This window comes from Pleurodeles waltl, chromosome 3_1 (assembly GCF_031143425.1).
Source record: "Pleurodeles waltl isolate 20211129_DDA chromosome 3_1, aPleWal1.hap1.20221129, whole genome shotgun sequence".
Classification (NCBI taxonomy): domain Eukaryota; kingdom Metazoa; phylum Chordata; class Amphibia; order Caudata; family Salamandridae; genus Pleurodeles; species Pleurodeles waltl.
Window position 1 is genome coordinate 264,488,909 of NC_090440.1, and position 18,887 is coordinate 264,507,795.

The window sequence follows — 18,887 nt, forward strand, 5'->3', positions numbered from 1 at the left end:
TGGGCCCGCTGGGTGGGAGCTGTGCTGGTGTTGGCAGAGGGGGTCGGGTCTGGTGTGGCCTGTGGCTGCCTGAGGGGAACCGACTGCCCAGAGGTCCCCGATGGTCCGGGCTGGTCATCAGGTTCACTGTCGACAGAGCTGCTATCCTCAGTGTGGGCCTGTTCCGGGGGTGGGATGGACACTTCTGGACCCTCCTGGCTGGTGTGTTGTCGTTCGGGTCCTGCATGGGGTAAGAGAGTTTGGTTATTGTTTCTGTGTGTGCAATAGCGTGCGTGTTATGGGTGCCCTTGTCCCCCAGTGCAGGCATTCCCTTGAGGGAGGTGTTGTGAGGGTAGTTAGGGGGGGGGGTTAGTGCAGTGGTCATGCTTAGGTGATGGGTGCCCATGATTTGTGTTGGCATGCAGGAGTTGGTGTTGGGATGGGTGGGTTGTGCTGGTGAGACATTGTCAGGGAGGATGTGTGCTGGGGGGTTGGGGGTGAGGGTGGGGGTGTGGGTTGGCATGCTGGTGGGGTGGGGGGGATCTAGTAGTTGAGATTGTACTTACCAGAGTCCATTCCTCTGGCTACTCCTGCGAGGCCCTGAGGATGCAGGATGTTCAAGACGTCTTGCTCCCACGATGTGAATTCGGGAGGGGTGGGTGGGGGTCCGCCGCCAGTCTTCTGGACCGCGATGTTGTGCCGGGAGACCATCGATCGGACCTTCCCCCGTAGGTCGTTCCATCTTTTGCGTATGTCCTCCCTATTCCTGGGATGCTGTCCCACCGCGTTGACCCTGTCCACGATCCGCTGCCATAGCTCCGCCTTCCTAGCTATACTGGTGTGCTGCACCTGCGAGCCGAAGAGCTGGGGTTCCACTCTTAGGATTTCCTCCACCATGACCCGGAGTTCTTGGTCCGAAAAGCGTGGGTGCCTTTGGGGTGCCATGGGGTGGTGTGGGTGTGGTGTGGGGTGGTGTATGTGATGATAAGTATGTTGGTGAGTGGTGCTTTGTGCTACTATGTGGTGTGTGTGATGGTGTAGTGTGCCTCAGTGTGTCTTGCTTTGGATTGTCTGCTGTGTCTCTCTCTCCTTCTCAGTAATTCTGGTCGCAGGTGTTTGTGGGTGATGTGGGTGTGTGTTTTATAGTTGGTTGATTGTGTGGGAGTGGTGTGTGTATGTGTATCAGGTGTGTGTATTTCAAATTGTCCAATGTGGCTGTGTTTTGGTGATGTGTGTGTATTCTGACCGCGGCGGTGTGTACCGCCAATGGAATACCGCGTTTGAATGACCGCCGTGTGGATTCGTGGGTCGTAATGGCATGGGCGTATTTCTGTTGGCGTGACGGTGGAGGTTTGGTCATCTCCAGTTTATCGCTGCCCGCTGATGTGGCGGCCTGCAGTGGAGGATGGAATTTTGGAGGTTTGGCCGTTGTGGGTCAGAATGACCGTGGCGGTTAACCGCGGCCGCGGCGGTGTTATGGCGGTCTTCTGACCGGCGGTAAGGGCCTTTTACCGCCGAGGTCAGAATGACCCCCTTGGTGTTTTATTCAGCTTTAAAAAAAAGCAGTCAGGTTACCCCCTGTCCAAGCAAGGACCCTCACTCTAATCAGAGCAAAGGAGAAACACACCTGGTTAACCTCTACTCTTGGTAGCTTGGCACAAGCAGAAAGGCTTAACCCAGAAGCAATGTGTAATGTATTTGTACAAACACACACAGTAATACAGTGAAAACTCTACAAAATGGACACCACACCAGTTTAGAAAAATAGGTAATATTTATCTAAATCAAAGAAGACCAAAACGACAGAAATCCAACATACATCAGTCAAATATGAATTTTCAATTCAACTTTTGATTCCTTACTCGCGAGTGAGACCGTGCATCGGGTAGGTGATGCGTAGCTATGCTTCAATTTCCCGAAAGGGGCACCTCAGATCCACGCCGATTCACAATGACTTTGACACCCCGGGATGATGCGTGAGAAATCCAGTCGCACTGTGTTAGAAAACTGTGCTACGGGGGTTTGCATTGTTATTAGCAGCTGCAAGTGGATGTTGCATCGTTTCTCCAGCTGCGATGAGTCGATCTCTCAGCCGCGATGCAGGGGGAACGTCGATTTTAGCCACGAAGTGGGTGGCGCATCATTTATCAGCTGCGTTGCAGATAGTGCATTGAAAATTTCCCCGCATGGCGTTTCGTGTGTGGATTTCAGCTTTTGTTCTGCCAACTTCACCTTTCAAGGACCCAGGGACTGGATAGGGCACCACTTGGCAGGGCAGGAGTCACAGCAGGAGGCAAGCTCAACTCACACCCTTGGGGATTCTTCTTCAAGCAGTAATGCACAACAAAGTCCAATCTTTTTCCCCTTTCAAAGGTAAAAGCAGCAACTGCAGGATAGCCCAACAAAATCAAGTCACATCCAGCACTTTTCCTCAGCTGAACTCCTTGGCAGAGGTTCCTCTTCATTCCAGAAGTAATCTCAAGTCTAGGGTTTTGGGTCCACTACTTATACCCCTTTCTGTCTTTGAAGTAGGCAAACTTCAAAGGAAAGTCTCTGTTGTTCACAAGATCCTGCCTTGCCCAGGACAGGCCCCAGACACACACCCGGGTGTTGAGGGCTGCATTGTGTGAGGGCAGGCATAGCCCATTCAGGTGTAAGTTACCACTCCTCCCTCCACTCTAGCCCTGATGGCTCACCAGGATATGCAGGCTACACCCCAGCTCCCTTTGTGCCACTGTCTAGAGGAGATTCAGAAACATCCCAGCTGTCAGTCTGACCCAGACAGGGAATCCACAAACAGGCAGATTCACAGAATGGTTTAAGCAAGAAAATGCCTACTTTCTAAAAGTGGCATTTTCAAACTATCAATCTAAAAACCAACTTCACTGAGTGATGTATTTTTAAATTGTGAGTTCAGAGACCCCAAATTCCACATTTTGATCTGCTCTCAAAGGGAACCTGCATCTTAAGGATATTTAAAAGCAGCCCCCATGTTAACCTATGAGAGAGATAGGCCTTGCAACAGTGAAACCCGAATTCAGCAGTATTTCACTGTTAGGACATGTACAACACATCAGTAAATGTCCCACCTTTAACATACACAGCACCCTGCCCATGAAGCTACCTACGGCCTATCTTAGCGGTGCCTTACATGTATAAACAGGGAAGGTTTAGGCCTGCTGTTAGAAATGGGGTATTTGGTTGGCAGTCAGCTTACCCACTGTCCAAGCAAGGACCCGCACTCTAGTCAGGGCAAGTCACACACAATCCAAATTATTATGTGCCCATTCTCTCGTAGCTTGGCAATGAGCAGTGAGGCTGAACATAGAAGGCAATGTGTAAAATATTTGTGCAATAAATCATGCAATAACAGTAAAACACCACAAAAGTACACCACACAGTGTTTAGAAAAATATATGATATTTATCTGATAAGATGCAGGTAAAAACGATTAAGATGTAATAAGTATATGTTTAAATATCACTGTAAAAATGAAGTAAAGTGTCTTTAGTCTCTTAAAAGCAACAAATGTTTCTTGCAAGTACCTGGTTTGCGTTCACATTCTCAGCAAGGGACCGCAGAGGAGGAGGTGTGTGGAAAATGGGGAGGTGTGCGTACATTTTCCTGGCACACATCGGCAATGCGTCATTGAGTTTTCACGCAGGGCAGGCTTTGCTTCGATTTCCACTGGGATCCTCTACGGGTTGCAGAGTTTTCGGACGCCCCGGAAATGATGTGTTGAAGTCCGGCGCTTGCAGGACGAAGTCACAGGGGCTGCGTCGATCAGGTGGGCATCGCGCAGAAATTTCTACCGCACGGCAGGCGTTGCATCGATTCCTCTCAGGAAGTCGGGCTGCGTCATTCTGGCTTGGCTTTGCATTGATTCAGTGGGCCGTGTGTTGAATTTCCGGTCGCTACGCTGGCACTGCGTCGATCTTCTCCTTGCAAAGTAGGGCTGTGTTGTTCCAGTTCAGCCTGCTGTGATTTTCTCACTGCGATGCAGGCTGTGCGTCGTTTCTTGCAGGTTGTACATCTATTTTCACTGCACAGGGAGTTCTTCTTGTAGGAATGACATCTTTTTGGTCCTGGGACTTCAGGGAACAGGAGGCAAGCTCTATCCAAGCCCTTGGAGAGCACTTCTCAGCACAGCCAGAGAGCAGCAAGGCAGCAGGGCAACAGCAAGGCAGCAGTCCTTCTCAGAAAGAAGTCAGGTGAGTCCTTTGGTCACCCGGGCAGTTCTTCTTGGCAGGTTGCAGGTTCTGGTTCAGGTTCTCTTCTCCAGGAAGTGTCTTGATGAAGTAGAGTGTCTACCTCAGAAGTGTCTTCTTCAGAAGTGTCTAAATTGGTAGGGTCAGAGAACCTGCTTAGATACCCAAATGTGTCTTTGAAGAGGGGGAGACTTCAAAGAGTGGTTTAGAAGTGCACACGGTCCCCTTTCAGTTTCATCCTGTCTGCCAGGGTCCCAGCAGAGGGTTTGGTAGTCCTTTGTGTGAAGACAGGCTGCTGTCCTTTGACATGTAAGTGTTGTGCCCTCCACCCTCCAGCCCAGGAAGACCCATTCATTATGCAGATGTGTGCAAGAGTGACTGAGCATCTTGTGTTTGGGGTTGTCTGAGTGTAATGCACAAGGGAGCTATAAACTAACCCAGCCAGACATGGATTGGAAGGCACAGAAGGATTTAAGTGTAGAGAAATGCTCACTTTCTAAAAGTAGCATTTCTAAAATAGTAATATAAAATCCAACTTCACCATTAAGTAGGATTTTGTATCACCATTCTGGCCATACTAAATATGACCTGGCTTCTCCTTTCAGATCAGGATCTACCACTCGAACAGTATATGAGGGTAGCCCTAATGCTAAGCTATGAAAGGAGCAGGCCTCACAGCAGTGTAATATGAATTTAGGAGTTTTACGCTACCAGGACATATAGAACACACATCTTCATGTCCTGCCTTTTACCAACATAGCACCCTGTCCTAAGGGCTACCTAGGGCCTACCTTAGGGGTGACTTATTTGTAGAAAAAAGGGGAGTTTAAGGCTTGGCAAGTACTTTTAAATGCCAAGTCAAAGTGGCAGTGAATCTGCACACACAGGAACTGCAGAGGCAGGCCTGAGACATGGTTAGGGGGCTACTTATGTGGGTGGCACAACTAGTGCTGCAGCCCACTAGTAGCATTTAATTTACAGGCCCTGGGCACATGTAGTGCACTTGACTAGGAACTCACAAGTAAATCAAATAAGCCAATTGGGTATGAGCCAATGTCACCATGTTTTAAGGAGAGAGCATATGAAATTTAGCATTGATTAGCAGTGGTAAAGTGTGCAGAGTCATAAAGCCAGCAAAAATGAGGTCGGAAAATGAGAAGGAGGAAGGCAAAAAGTTTGGGGGTGAGCCTGCAGAAAGGCCATTTCCAACACCTGGCAAGTGGGTACACTTGCCAAGTCGAATTGGCAGTTTGAAACTGCACACGCAGACACTGCAGTAGCAGGTCTGAGCCATGTTTACAGGGCTACTAATGTGGGTGGCACAACCAGTGCTGCAGGCCCACTACTAGTATTTGATTTACAGGCCCTGCATACCTCTAGTGCACTTCACTAGGGACTTACTAGTAAATCAAATATGCCAATCATGGAAAACCCAATGACACATACATTTTATACAAGAGCACTTGAACTTTAGCATCGGTCAGCAGTGGTAAAGTGCCCAGAGTACCAAAAACAGCAAAAACAGCACACAGTCAAAACATGGGAGGCAGAGGCAAAAGAGGCAGGGGAGACCACGCCAAGGATGCCAGGTCTAACACATAGGTGTGTGTTTGTTATACTCCTATGTCAGTAGGTATATACATTGAGAATATCTTGAAGATGTTTTTGACAATCGATGCTACTTTTCCTGGGGTAAAAGCATATTTATATGCCAAAAGGTTACTATTGTTGTGTTAAACTAATTTCTTTTGAATGAGGGCAATTGTATGTTTTCTCTGCAAGAGATAAACATTTTTATGTTTGTCCTATAATGTAAGTCTGGTTAGGATATATTTCTACATAGTGAGAGGTATTGCTCAATGGCATGTTATGCTGCTCTGTGTTCCAACAGGGTAGAACATACAATCTCGGTCTACATTTAAGGACAAATAGATTTTTCTTAACTAGCTCATTTGGCAGTATTGTCCTACGGGGCACGGGTTGAGTTTCTTACCCATGTTTTCTTTGGCTATATGACTTTCATTGCTGTGGCCATTTCCACAGTACTTTTGGGGTGCTCGTGCGTGGGTTCAGATCCCACTGAGTGAGCCAATAATTTTATATTAATTTTGTTAGTTTGCCTTCAACACCGACTGGTCTTATTAACAAGGATTTTCTTTATTCCATGTTCTGAATGTTTATGACTCCTTAGCCGTGGTTCTTCCCACAAGCTTTACGTCATGAAATATGTTAGGGTTCACCTACATTCTTATGAATGCCCTATCATTTTGATTTTCTCTTGAGCGGTTTTGTTCTAAGGACACACTTTTAATGCTCTTGATTATGGGTAATGCTATCTCCATGCTTTTAACTTTTTTATAACTTTTTCTTACTGAGGTCCTTTACAGTTCTTTTAGTGAAGAGAATGTGTTTCCTCATAGGGATTCTTATGAATACACAGTCTGTTTCTCTTGTACTAGACCAGTTTTCATGAGGCTAAAGACTCAATATTGTTGGGTGGCTTCTGACACAGATTTAAAACACTAACATGGATAAAAAAAATTCCATGTTTATCATTTTTTATGGTTTTCTTTACCTGTGGTTCCTTCCACAGGTTTGATTTTGTTGAGTATATTATTATTCACTTTAGGTATTTTGAATGTCCGGTCTTCTTCTCTTGTTCTAGACTGGTTTTGTTATATGTATAGACTTTTTTAAAGGCCTCAGTTTGCATTCCCTTCTCCGAATTGCTATGACTTTGGTATCTGAGGCTAAGTAAGGAATCAGCCGCTAGATGAATATGTTTCTTACCTTGGGTAACACATTATCTGGTAGAGACAGGTTCAAGTCACAGATTCCTTAATGACCCTCCAATCCTCCCCGCTCTGTGAACTGAGTTCCCCCTTCGTTCTCAGAAGAATTTATTTTAGAAATCTACACCTTGACTTAAGAATTCAGTGATTATTTGAAACAGGGGTGTCTTTTGTGCTAGCACACTGTTTCAACAGGCAGTTTCTGTATGTGGCTCCATCTTTTGAGTGCAGAAAATAGTCACGGAGGAAACTGCCATCAGCACGAGGGGGATTATATGGACTCCGCTGACATGCTATTGGAAAAAAGTTTAGGGATTTAGGCTTGCGTCTGGAGAGGATTCTAAAGTAAGGAATCTGTGGCTATAACCTGTCTTTACCACATAAAGCATTACTGAAGGTAAGTAACTTCTTGCCACATAATTTTGTCAACCACAATTAAAATAGGTTGAAATTAATGTGGCCTATTTTTTGTATTAAAGAATAACGGTGCAGAACTATGAGTAATGTAAACTGTAGTGTCATTTACGTAACTTTAAAAAAAATAATGCTTCTGTGCATGAGTAAGTATGCATTTACATCCAAAGTGTAAGCTTCTTGTTGATGTTGTTGTGTCTTCTATGGAAATGGCATTTTTAATTCCCACCATTATTTTTTTGTAGTGAGATTCCTTAACCCCTTTGCTGCTAGGACTTTTCCCTCCCTGTGATAATCCTTCTTTTGGCTATCTGGGGAAGGGCCAAAAACATACAGAGATTTAGGGGGCGTCAAAGCGTGTTCATAAGCTAATTTTTCTAATACATTTGTAGGCTGACTCTGCTTTGGCCCCACACACAAGTGAAGTATCATTATTATTGGGAGACCAAGGGGTACACCTGGTGGTAGGAAATTTGTGGTTTATTTCTGTTTCTGGAAAAATATGGCACAGAAATGCAAGGAAAATGTGTGATTTTAGTCATATTTTATGGTTTAAGGGTATTTTGGGTAAGAAAACTTGTTGGGATCCATGAGAAGTATACCGCCCTGTACTCCCCTGTGTGTCTAGTTTCCAAACATACCTAGAGTTGGTAGATTTTTCCTAGACACTCTCAACTCTCTTACTTCTGTGGGATCCCAAACACTCAAATTGTGAAAAAAACACCCCTAGTTTGTGTTAAAAAGACTCCTCACCATCAATCTAGTTAGTGGCATGCTTCATCATTGGGGTCGACCTCGAGACACCTAGCGTGTCAGTGGTGTGCTTTGATTCCTGATTGAAGTGGAACAGGTTTTTTGTGAGTTGAATTCCCAACTGAGAAGGGAAGTGCAAAAAAAATATTTTGTGGCTACCCAACATTATTTTTACACATACATACTGGTTGGTTTTGGCATGAGGGTGAGTGATGGTTCAATATATAACATTTTATTAATTAGGGATTTTGCAAAAAAGTGAAATGCTTCCTAAATAATTGAAAGGTCAAAAACTGAACCAATGACTCACAGCTTGTGAGCTGTAAAGCCGTGTCATGGCAGCAACTTCTTTAAAGTCCAGTCACACACCTTTCATACGAGACACACACACAAGACCATTCACACCACCAGCCACGGGCCCAGCACATTTCAACACTCTCATATGCCCAAATGCTTGACACAGCAATCACACTAGCTGAGAGAGTATATGGACTGGGGTTTGGCTAGCAGTGTATGTAGTGACCAGCAACAAGTCAATACTCACACACTACCAGCCCAGCGCCAGCTCATACACACCATCAGCCAAGCACCAGTCCATGCATACCGTCAACCAAGCCCCAGTCTGTGCACACGGCCAGTCAAGTGCCACTCCATGCACACCGCCAACCAAGCGCCACTCCAGGCACACCACCAGCCAAGCGCCACTCCATGCACACTGGCATCACATTTTTTTTAACAAAAAAGAATCACAAACAAATTGTAAGAAATATAAAACTACAAACACAAAAGATCTAACTAAATACATGACACTAAAGCCAACCGTGAAACTAAATAAAAAATATAAAGCAATATAGAACAGGCAGTTCACTTTTTACACTCACAGTAGCTCCCAAAAATTATTTTGGGTAGAGTACATTCTGAAATAAGTGGGCACATACAGCCCAGGTTTAGAAGGACAGTCGGGCAGTATATACGGCTCTCCTTCTGAGCACCTCTTTGCCTACAGACTCTACATCTCCTACTGTAAAAGTGTATTTTTGGTGTGGGAGGACCGTGATCAGGAAATTGGTGATCTTTCAACCTAGCCACATCCTTCACCACCCCAACTCTAGGAACACTTGCCTCTGGAGAACAGCCGTTAAATATAACAAAAGCAATGAAGGTTGCTAGGTGAAAAAGATGGATAGCCAACTTCTCATACCAAATGTAAGCCTTAAAAAAAGAGCAGTGTAAGGTTCCCACTTCTGATCTATTCTATCAACACAACTCATGTGCCTATTATAGTCTAAAATGCACCTAGATTTGAACACTTCAGCAACCTGAACCCAAACAGTTACAGGGGAAGTACTTTCATCATGGATGGTAGTCAGCGTGTAGACAACTCTCCTATCTACTAATTTCACAGCTAGAAGTTCATCACTACTCAAAGCACTGCACTGTCCTCTCTCACGTTTTTTTTACAAACAAACTCTCTTGGTTTGTTTGGCTACAAGCAACAGTGTCCACTTTGACCAATTACTTGAACAACTGCCACTAGTGTAGACGTTATCTACATATAAATGGTGACGTTTGTTAAATTGTCCTCTATCAAGTTCCCACACAATCTCACTAACTACAAAAGTTGACGGACAGCCAAGGATGTCAATGCTGAAATCCCTATCACCCAGAAGTTATTGACAAATCGAGTCCTACTCTCAGACAGCATATATATCTTAATTCCATAACGTGTCCTCTTGCTAGGAATATACTGCCTAAAAACCAAACAGCTCTTAAACAGGACCAAAGACTCATCAACAGCTATTTCTTTCCCTAGAACACAGATCTCTGAAAGCCGATCTACCAAGTGATCAAGGACAGGACAAATCATAAAAAGATGGTCACAATAATGGTGATCTCGTGGCAACGCTAAAGCATTATCAACAAAGTGCAGCATCCGAAGCAGAAGCAAGTACCAACCACGACTCATGGTTGCAGGAAATATAGCCGTTGCCATCAAGGGACTAGTAGATTAGTATGAAGACAGCGACGGCTTCCTTACCAAGCCCATCAAAAAGGTTAAACCCAAGAACTTCTTCAAGTCATACAGATTTGTGGGAGTCCACCGGGTAGCTCTAGAGTGAGGCTTATGTCTGGCACTGTTGTCCCTCAAATACTGTTCAGCAAACAAATTAGTCTGCTCAACGATCTCATCCAAAAGTACATTGTCCATAAACAACTGAAATAAATTTATAGGCAGAGAGTTTTCAGAATTCACTCTACACCCTATGACACCAGTAAAGGCAAGCAACATCAGCTGCACCATATTTGGGGAAGCACAGGCTTCAGCTCTTGCGATGGGAAGCCTTTCAGCCCCAGTCTACAATAGAGATTCCTCTGGCTGCACCATCAGCACATCAGTGTCCTCCTCTAAAGGCGGCACCTCCTTTGTAATGAGAGTGGCTTCGTCATCAGATGATTCCTCTCGGACAAAAAATTCACTCCCAGAATCTTGCACTTCTTCCTCTGCCTCAGATACAGAGTCAGCCTTATAATCATGGTGGGAGGAAGATTCAAAAAGCATACCAACAACCTGCTGAGTGGTCTTCTTGCGGCCAGCCATAATCCTTACTAATGAAAATAACTTGACAAATATGTCAACAACAACCAACACTATGTAAAATAAGTAATAAACAAAGTGTAGCTTTATCACAAAGACGTATACAGGCAAAAACAATACAACTCACTTGCCAAAGAAAGCTAGACTCACCAGCACCTACTCTGGGAAGACACAGCATGCACCAACAATATCCCACTAGAAAGGAAATACAAAATGAAATTACAGAAAGGACAACATAATACACATTGAGCACAAACCCAAAGATAATTTCACACACAATCAAACAGAAGCTAAATATGCTGATATTATTAGATGCATTTACAAAAAAACGCACCCAGGCAGGACAATGATACTCATTTGAAGTAAACAAAAAAACTTTTCTTACCAAACACATAAAACTGCAGATCAACCAGTGCTGAAACCGCAAGAGAGAGTCACAACAAAGGAAAACAAAAGCTTTGCACTAGAAAAAAGGAGAAATAAAACATTATGATCACAAATGGTGACAAAAAATAAAACAATTAATAATATAAAACAATATGAAGTCTGCATATCACCATTAAAATGATAGCCACACACATTGTCAGCCAAATGTTATTTCACACTCAACTGCAGTCCAGGCACACCTGCTTTTTTCCCGCCAGCCTACACATGCAGACCATTAGCCGAACTCCAGATAACACACACACACACTAGTGGTTTTCTGCATGCCTAAACAAATGGCCAAAATACATGCCCCAAACATGGGGAGAAACCCTTACCAAAGGAGCCACACCCCACCATATAAATGAATAAATCCCTGGTCTCTACTGGCTTTCTGTCCCCGAGGGGGCAGATGGGCCCACGAATATGGCTAATCAGTCTCGGGGGGCAGAGAATGGCCAAAACAATTCCGGGGGTTAAGGGGAGCAACCCTAGTCCCTTCCCCATGCGTCTGTAAAACCTAAACTCTCTCACCCACAGAGAAGGGCTTACCAAAATGCATCCTCTCCTTGAACCTGCTAGAAGCAAATGGCTCCCAGCACGTTCTTGGATGCATGTGATATGGTCTGTGTGCGGGGAGCATGCCAGCGTCATCAGATCACCGATTGGGGGTGGCAGCGACAGCACTTCTGCTGACATTTCCCGTGGAGGGGAGAAAGTGGGCTGCCCACTGGGTGAGCACCAGTGCTTCCCCTATGGGTTGATGCAAAGGCGGGATGGCACACGCCAACCGGTTCTCATGATGGAACCATTCTGTCATGAGCACGGAAGGGGTTAAGCACTCAGCAGTTAAACACCGGTGTCCGCAAGCTTACTTTCTTCAGATTGTGTAGGTTAATCTTGGGTGAAATTTCAATTATGCCAACCTAATTTGTGTAATTTTGAAAATTTCACTTTATGATTGCTAAACTTACACCATTACATTACTTTGCGTATTTGCACAACATTTTTGATAAAAATGTACAGCATTTGCACCATTAACAGTAAAAATGTACTGTTAATTCATAGGAACAACAGAACATGAGCGGTTATTGTTTGTGTTGCTTCTGTTTAAATATGTCCTTTTCCCAAAAATGGATGCAAGAATGTATTTTGCTCTTAAATATAGTGTTAAATGAACATTCACATTTTGTGTAATTACTTGTAATTTCACATAATTTTAACATCATTTTGCATAATGATAAGAAAGTAAATTACATGAACTCCACACACCCCTAGTGTACATGCAGAATAGAGGAGCAGAATAGCCTGATCCCTTACCTACTGCACCGGAGCATTCCTGGATGGAATCGAGAAAAGAACATATTCATGCATTTTTATCCTCATGTTCTTTTTGTACGTCCCTTTAAGAATGTAGGTTGGGCACTCCTGTCTTAGTTCAGTTTTACAACTTGTGCCTTATTTTACATTATCCCATATATATATTCATATGTTAGCCAGCCTGCTTTAAGCATTTACTTTTGCATATTTTATCAGCTGCTTCTTCTAGGACAACAAAGTTCACAATGCACATTTAATCAGCCTTGTACTACATGTAATCTGTACTCCTTGTCCAAGGCTGGTATGCATAGTACATGATATGCTAATTCATGTTCCCAGCCCAGGAGCCACCTTCTATCTCTGAGACACAGAATTATATTAGAACTACTGTTCCTAACAATGTATGGGTCATTATATAAACTACACTTAGGCCGAGTGGGGTAGAAGGCATTCCAGTCATGACAATCCTGAGCCACCTACCTCACAATTGCTGATGCTGATCTTACAGCCTCCAAAGAGGATTGCCATCCGCACAACAAGAAGACCACTGCTATTCGATTCAGGTATTGGACAGGGGCTAATCCCTTAGGTCGGGCAAGGCAGTGGGTTAAAATCACTATGCCCTTAGATCTAGACATAGGTTGTGGCAGGAACGTTTAGACTCTCTAGAAACACAAATCATTGTGGTATCATTAATCTTCTTCTTGGCTGTAATGTTGATTATGGTGCACTGTTTCATCTGCCTGAGTATCGTGTTGCATGCTTTTTATACCAGAATGCAATTCAATCTAATTAAATCAATCAATTTTGCACCTTGTGTTTCACATTGGCTTGCGTAAGTAAGTGAGCGAAAGGGGTATGATCTGTTTCCACAACTTCCCTAAGGAGTCATGTTGAGGTTGCCATTATCAAACTTTACCACAACAGGTTTGGTGGTCAGGGTGAGGCACTGTGAGCTAGCCAGGAGTTAGACGGATAGGTACTGAGCGACTTGGGTTATACTCCCACGCTAGGTGGTGCTGCCGTCCGAAACACAGAGTCCAATTACCAAAATGAGGACTGCATAACTTCACAAACTGTGATATATGCAAAATAGACTTTAAGATAATAAAGTTCTATTCCTCTGATAAAAACATTCCTTTGTACCAATTTATTGCCAATGAAGAACTATTCATGTACCATGATCAGATAAGTCCATCTGATGTTAACAAGCACCATCTTGCAGTAAATGTATACATTATCTATCCCTAATAGACTGTCTCTATTAAACTATAACTCCGCCCCCACACACAAAAGACAATCACACACCCACAAACCATTGCCAACCACTCACATACACATCAGATGTAAAAGATCTGACAATATTAGTCTAAAGAGCAGGAACAGTAGCACACTAGAATACAACCCACACATATTATACATGTGATGACCAATGAAAAGGAACTATGTCTGCCTCTGAAATCAGACAATATAGCTATTTGTCAAGTCCTACAGTGTCTAAACAACAGAAAATTATATTAAAAACACATATATACATACACATGCACACACTATGTGCGAATCAAGGGTCATTGTAACCCAATCAAAAAAAAAGTATAGTTGTTAACCACTTACCTTTTGGCTTTGCCAGTGCTTCTTTTGTTTTGTCATTTTCTTTAAAAAAAATTGGTTGGCAAGCTGCTAGGCCCCCATAAATATATATAAGAAAACTAGCTAAAGGACAAAATTATTTATGGTCTAAAAAAACACACATTGCCATTATAGACCCTAGCATTTAAAGGAACTACTTTCCATGAGGATGTGCTGCTTGTGAAAGGGCAGAAGGCTGTCACTCACCGCGAAGTTAGCCAATGGCAATAGTGGTCGGACCTACTGCTGTATATTATATGCTGCAGTGGACAGAAGAAAAATGTGGATGACACAAGAACAGACCAATGGATGAAGAGAGCTGCCTGGAATGCCCCAGTGATTTTATTATACATGTTTTAAATTAAAAGGTCTTGGCTACTGCCAAGCCTTATGACCTTTTTGACAAACATATGCCCCCCACAGGCCCTATACAATTTACCACAATTGGCTTAAATCACTAACTAAATAAAGATGAGGTCTTTCAATTTTGATATAGTGTATGGGTTTTTCATTTTGAACAATTGTGTGCCAATGGGCAATTCACCATGTTCAATTAAGCTCACATTTGTGTCACTTATCTTCATTTTCCTCCAACCAGCTAGTGCCCACACCCCAGGGCCAAGCACTGAAGCCAGATATCTTTCAGATAAATGTGTGATGTGATGAGAAACACTTCCTGCTCTGTGACCAGCTGTTTGGCCTGTCAGTGACCCAACCTGATGCAAACTATGTAGAACCAATACCAAATAAAATATTTTATGGTATATTAGTCTTTGAGCCACTGTTTGCCCGCGGGATCTACCTGCACTCGTTTTCGGCACCAGCACTCATTTTTCCTCATTAAAAATTTACCCTGCGCAAGAGACAGAAAAACATACACATGGGTAAGGAAGAAGAACTGTAAGGTGAAAAGGCCATCTCAAAAGGAATATGCAGGGACATGACTGGCAAGAATGAAGTAAAGGGACTTCAGTCCCTGGTAACAGATTAAAGAAACCTGAGGTTAGTTCAACACTACTCATTGGTATTCAGTATGCCAATTTTTAATAGCACCGCCGGAGCAGAGCGTTTCGGCCACTAGCACTCATTCGTATACAAATTAAGCACTTTTTTAAATTTAATAGAAACTGGAACTTATGATCCAGGGGATCTCTACTGTAAACACTTGTCCTGGGCAGAAGAGCAGTTCTCATGGAAAAGAAAATTTTGAAAATGAAGCAGGGCATGTAATACAAAATTAATTGCCATTCCAGTTGCCTGCAGGAAAACAAAGCTATCTGGGGTTATCTTACAATGGGAAGTTATGAAGTGAGCTTTAGTAGGGAGGCAGATTCCCCCACTGAGGGTGAAACGTTATGTGGCTGCAGACCCTCGCACCTCATAAATCACCAGCAGGCTTTAATTGTAAAGCAGAAAATATCCAATGGTGGAAGAGTTTTAGTTTTTGACTTCAAACCATAAATAGAGGTTTATCTAAAATGGGGGGAATCGCCAAAGATCAAAATAAACTCCAAGTTAAAACTCATCACCTGTAATCAAGTGGCACATATGTGATGCAGCAGTGCACTTTGCCATATGAACATTTGTGGCTAATCTGTTCTCTATATTCAGATGAGAGCTGATTTGAGTGGAGTTTCGTTCTTGTATGTGCATTAAAATGTGATACAATGGCATTTTGCAGTGCTCTTTGGCACAAAAAGGGGTTCCATTTGTGCCAATGCTTATCTTAGGTAACAAATAACAGTAAAATGAAGTGAATGTTTGAATGAATCTCATCTACTGGCAATCCTTCAGGACCATCAGGGTGAAGTCGCAAGCAGTTCATTGTTTCTCACCCTTTATTCCAGTCATATGCAACTAAATCTTGGTCCTGCTTCTGTTTGAATTGTCCAGCCCAAACTGCCAGACCAGGTCCTTTTGAGATGAGAGCACCAGTGACACTAAACAGGTTTTGGCCAAGACGTATTTGTATATTGCTTGTCTCTGTCCGGAGTGGAAAACAAATTGAAACGCAATGTGGAATGCGATGGGTATGCCCAAAAGGTGACCCCATGGTCACTGACCTACTGGATTAAGTTGCACCTAACTGATGAGGCCAAGTAGGCCAAGATGGTCTGTTTTTGTTCCCATTTTGAGGAGATCTGATCAGGCAGTATGGGAAGATCTTTTCCCATGGAGCAGACCCAAACTGATTTGTATGATATCTGTATGGAGTGGCACAGTGGGTAAAAGAAAGCATTACTACTACTAATTATTGCATGGCAAGATTTAATTACATTTATTATTCTAAATCTCTTATTAATACAGGTATTTTCAAAAGTACCTGTTACATAGATGTGCGCTGGTTTCCATTTGATATTCAGAAGTGCAAGATGAAGTTTGGATCCTGGACCTATGATGGCTGGTCCCTAGACCTGAAGATGCAAGAGGCCATTACCTCTAGTTATACCTCTAACGGAGAATGGGATCTTGTAGGTAAGACCACTATGTTTGCAATAACAATAAATAATAAGTGAATACATTTAAATAAAACTGGAAAAACCCTTCAAATGAAAGATACAGTCAACTCTGTTATCAGCAAAAGCGTCTATTTTTGAAGATACTGGCACAGGATGGTTTATAAAGTAAGGTTACAAGAACAAATGTAGTCTGTGTAAATACACTGAGCCCAGTTTTGAATGCTTTTCTGATGTGGCCAGTAATTCCATTCCCTCCAGTGCTACTGATATTGGTAACTCTGGAGAGGTGGAATTACAGGCAGATTACAAGTAGGACACTTGGGTTGAAAGTTCAGCCCCGATTCCCAGGATAATTTCTCATTTTCTCCTGATATTTCACACTGTGACTGCACCTGCTTTTAGCATGTTGTAGGAAATTGGGTTACTCGTTGAAAGGGGTGAGATTCTACTCAAACAGCAATGCAGGCCCTGTCAAGGTGAAATTACAAGCAAACTCCAAATTAACCTGTGCTCAGCCATCTGGTAGCTTGGCGCAAGCAGTCAGGCTTAATTTAGTGGCAATGTATACGGTATATATGCAGCAGTTCAAACAGTAATGAAGTAAAAGCACAACACAAGAAAAATTCCACACCAATTTAAAAATGTAGAGTAAAATGTAATAAATCATGTGCCTAAAAGAATCAAGGGCCAACTGTGATCATCTGGTCACGCTAGATAGGGACAAAGTCACAATTTCTGGCTAACTGCGATGGAGCACAGGCTGGATACAGGGATCAAGCTAGGCCCAATCAACAAAGTACCTAAAATCCAGTTTTGTAGAGCGTTTCGAGATCCTGCATCAAGAATTTGTTGCATTGGTCCTGAAGAGCTGCAGGGCTGTGTTACGCATACCTGTGCCATCGTAGAGGATGCAGCTGATGAGGGGCTTGTGATGCCAAGTCTACCTCAAGGATGCATTGTGATGTGAACTCCTGCATCATCATCGAGAATGCCATTGATAGGGGTCTGCCCATGTGAGGGCCTGCATCAAGGGTGCATCACATAGTGGTGGTTAAGAGGAAGCTGCAATGTGAGGTCCAGCATCAGTGATGCATTGCTCAGCAGAGGTTCTGATGGGGCTCCAATGAGATGAGTTGGGCTGCATTATTTCTCGCCCCAACTTGGTCCATCGCGCTCTCCCTTAGTCGGCCTGAACTTTTGACTTTGTCCAAGTCCTGTGTGACCAGATATCCCTTTTGGCTTCTAAGCACTATTTTAAAGTTTATTCTTTAAAAATTCATAACTCAAGTTCTACTTGTTGGAGTTCTATCGTTTTGCGTTTATTTTATTCAGGCCCACTTTCAAAAGTCTAGTACTGGTTTGGCACTATTTGGAGGGACAAACCTTACAGCAGGCAGAGTCCAGGGACAGGGTTCAAGGTGGTTGGAGCTTTTGCAGTCCCTAAGGCTCTAATCAGGAGGACAGCCAACTAGCCCTTGGAGCTAATCTGATGTTCCTGGGTTGAAGATGCAGGTTCAGGCTTCTTCCCTCAGACTGCATGGCAGCAGGTCAGCAGAGTAGCCAGAAGCAGAGTATGAGTCCTTCTTGCAGCAAAGCAGCACAACAGTCATTCTGTGTCTTCTACAGGTCCAGAAGTGTACTGAAGAGTTAGATCTGAGGGTCAAATATGTATAGCTGCTGCTCACTTTGAGTACATTGGAGAAAGTTCTGTAGGTTTTCATCCCCAGAGATGCTTGGAATCTCCTGCACCCCTGCCCTGCCCCAGCTTGTCAGGGGTCACAAACAAACAATGTTGAACCCTTTGTGAGTGTGCTCAGGCAGAGCTTTTGTGATGTGTAGGTGTGATAGGTGACAGCTTCTCCCCCTCATCAAGTCAGAGATGGCCCATCTTGCCAACACCTATTCCCCCTTTGTCTCACTGACTGTGAGCAATACACAAAGAACAACTGACAGCTACACCTAGTCAAGTGACCCAGGAGCAGGATGCAGGCACCAAATGGATAGGGCAACAAAATGCCAACTTTCTAAAAGTGGTAGTTTCAGAATTGTGGCTTAAAAATCTGACTTTATCTTGAAAAAGTGTTTTAAATTACAATTCTTTATACACCAAACCTGACATGCTGACTTGCTTCCAAATGAATGTTGTCACTTATTAAATGTAATATGATAACCCAGTCCAGTGTTACCCTATGTTTTGGAAATGCTCCATTATGCAGGGTGATCCCTAGACATTTTGCTTTCCTCTACCCCTTTTTGTTGTATTCATTTTTGCTTGTTTTGGGCCTCTGGCACTTTACCACTGCTCAACAGTGCT

The 18,887-nt window shown here is 43.4% G+C and overlaps 1 protein-coding gene across 2 annotated transcripts in view; it reads left to right on the forward strand.

Moving 5' to 3' along the window:
* Window positions 1-18,887, forward strand: part of LOC138284016 (neuronal acetylcholine receptor subunit alpha-7) — a 459,428-nt gene that overhangs the window by 370,920 nt on the left and 69,621 nt on the right. For both annotated transcript variants that reach the window (XM_069222357.1, XM_069222356.1), the window contains exon 6: window positions 16,422-16,589. In XM_069222357.1, the coding sequence (XP_069078458.1) occupies window positions 16,422-16,589 (168 nt within the window). The remainder of the gene's footprint in view (window positions 1-16,421; window positions 16,590-18,887) is intronic.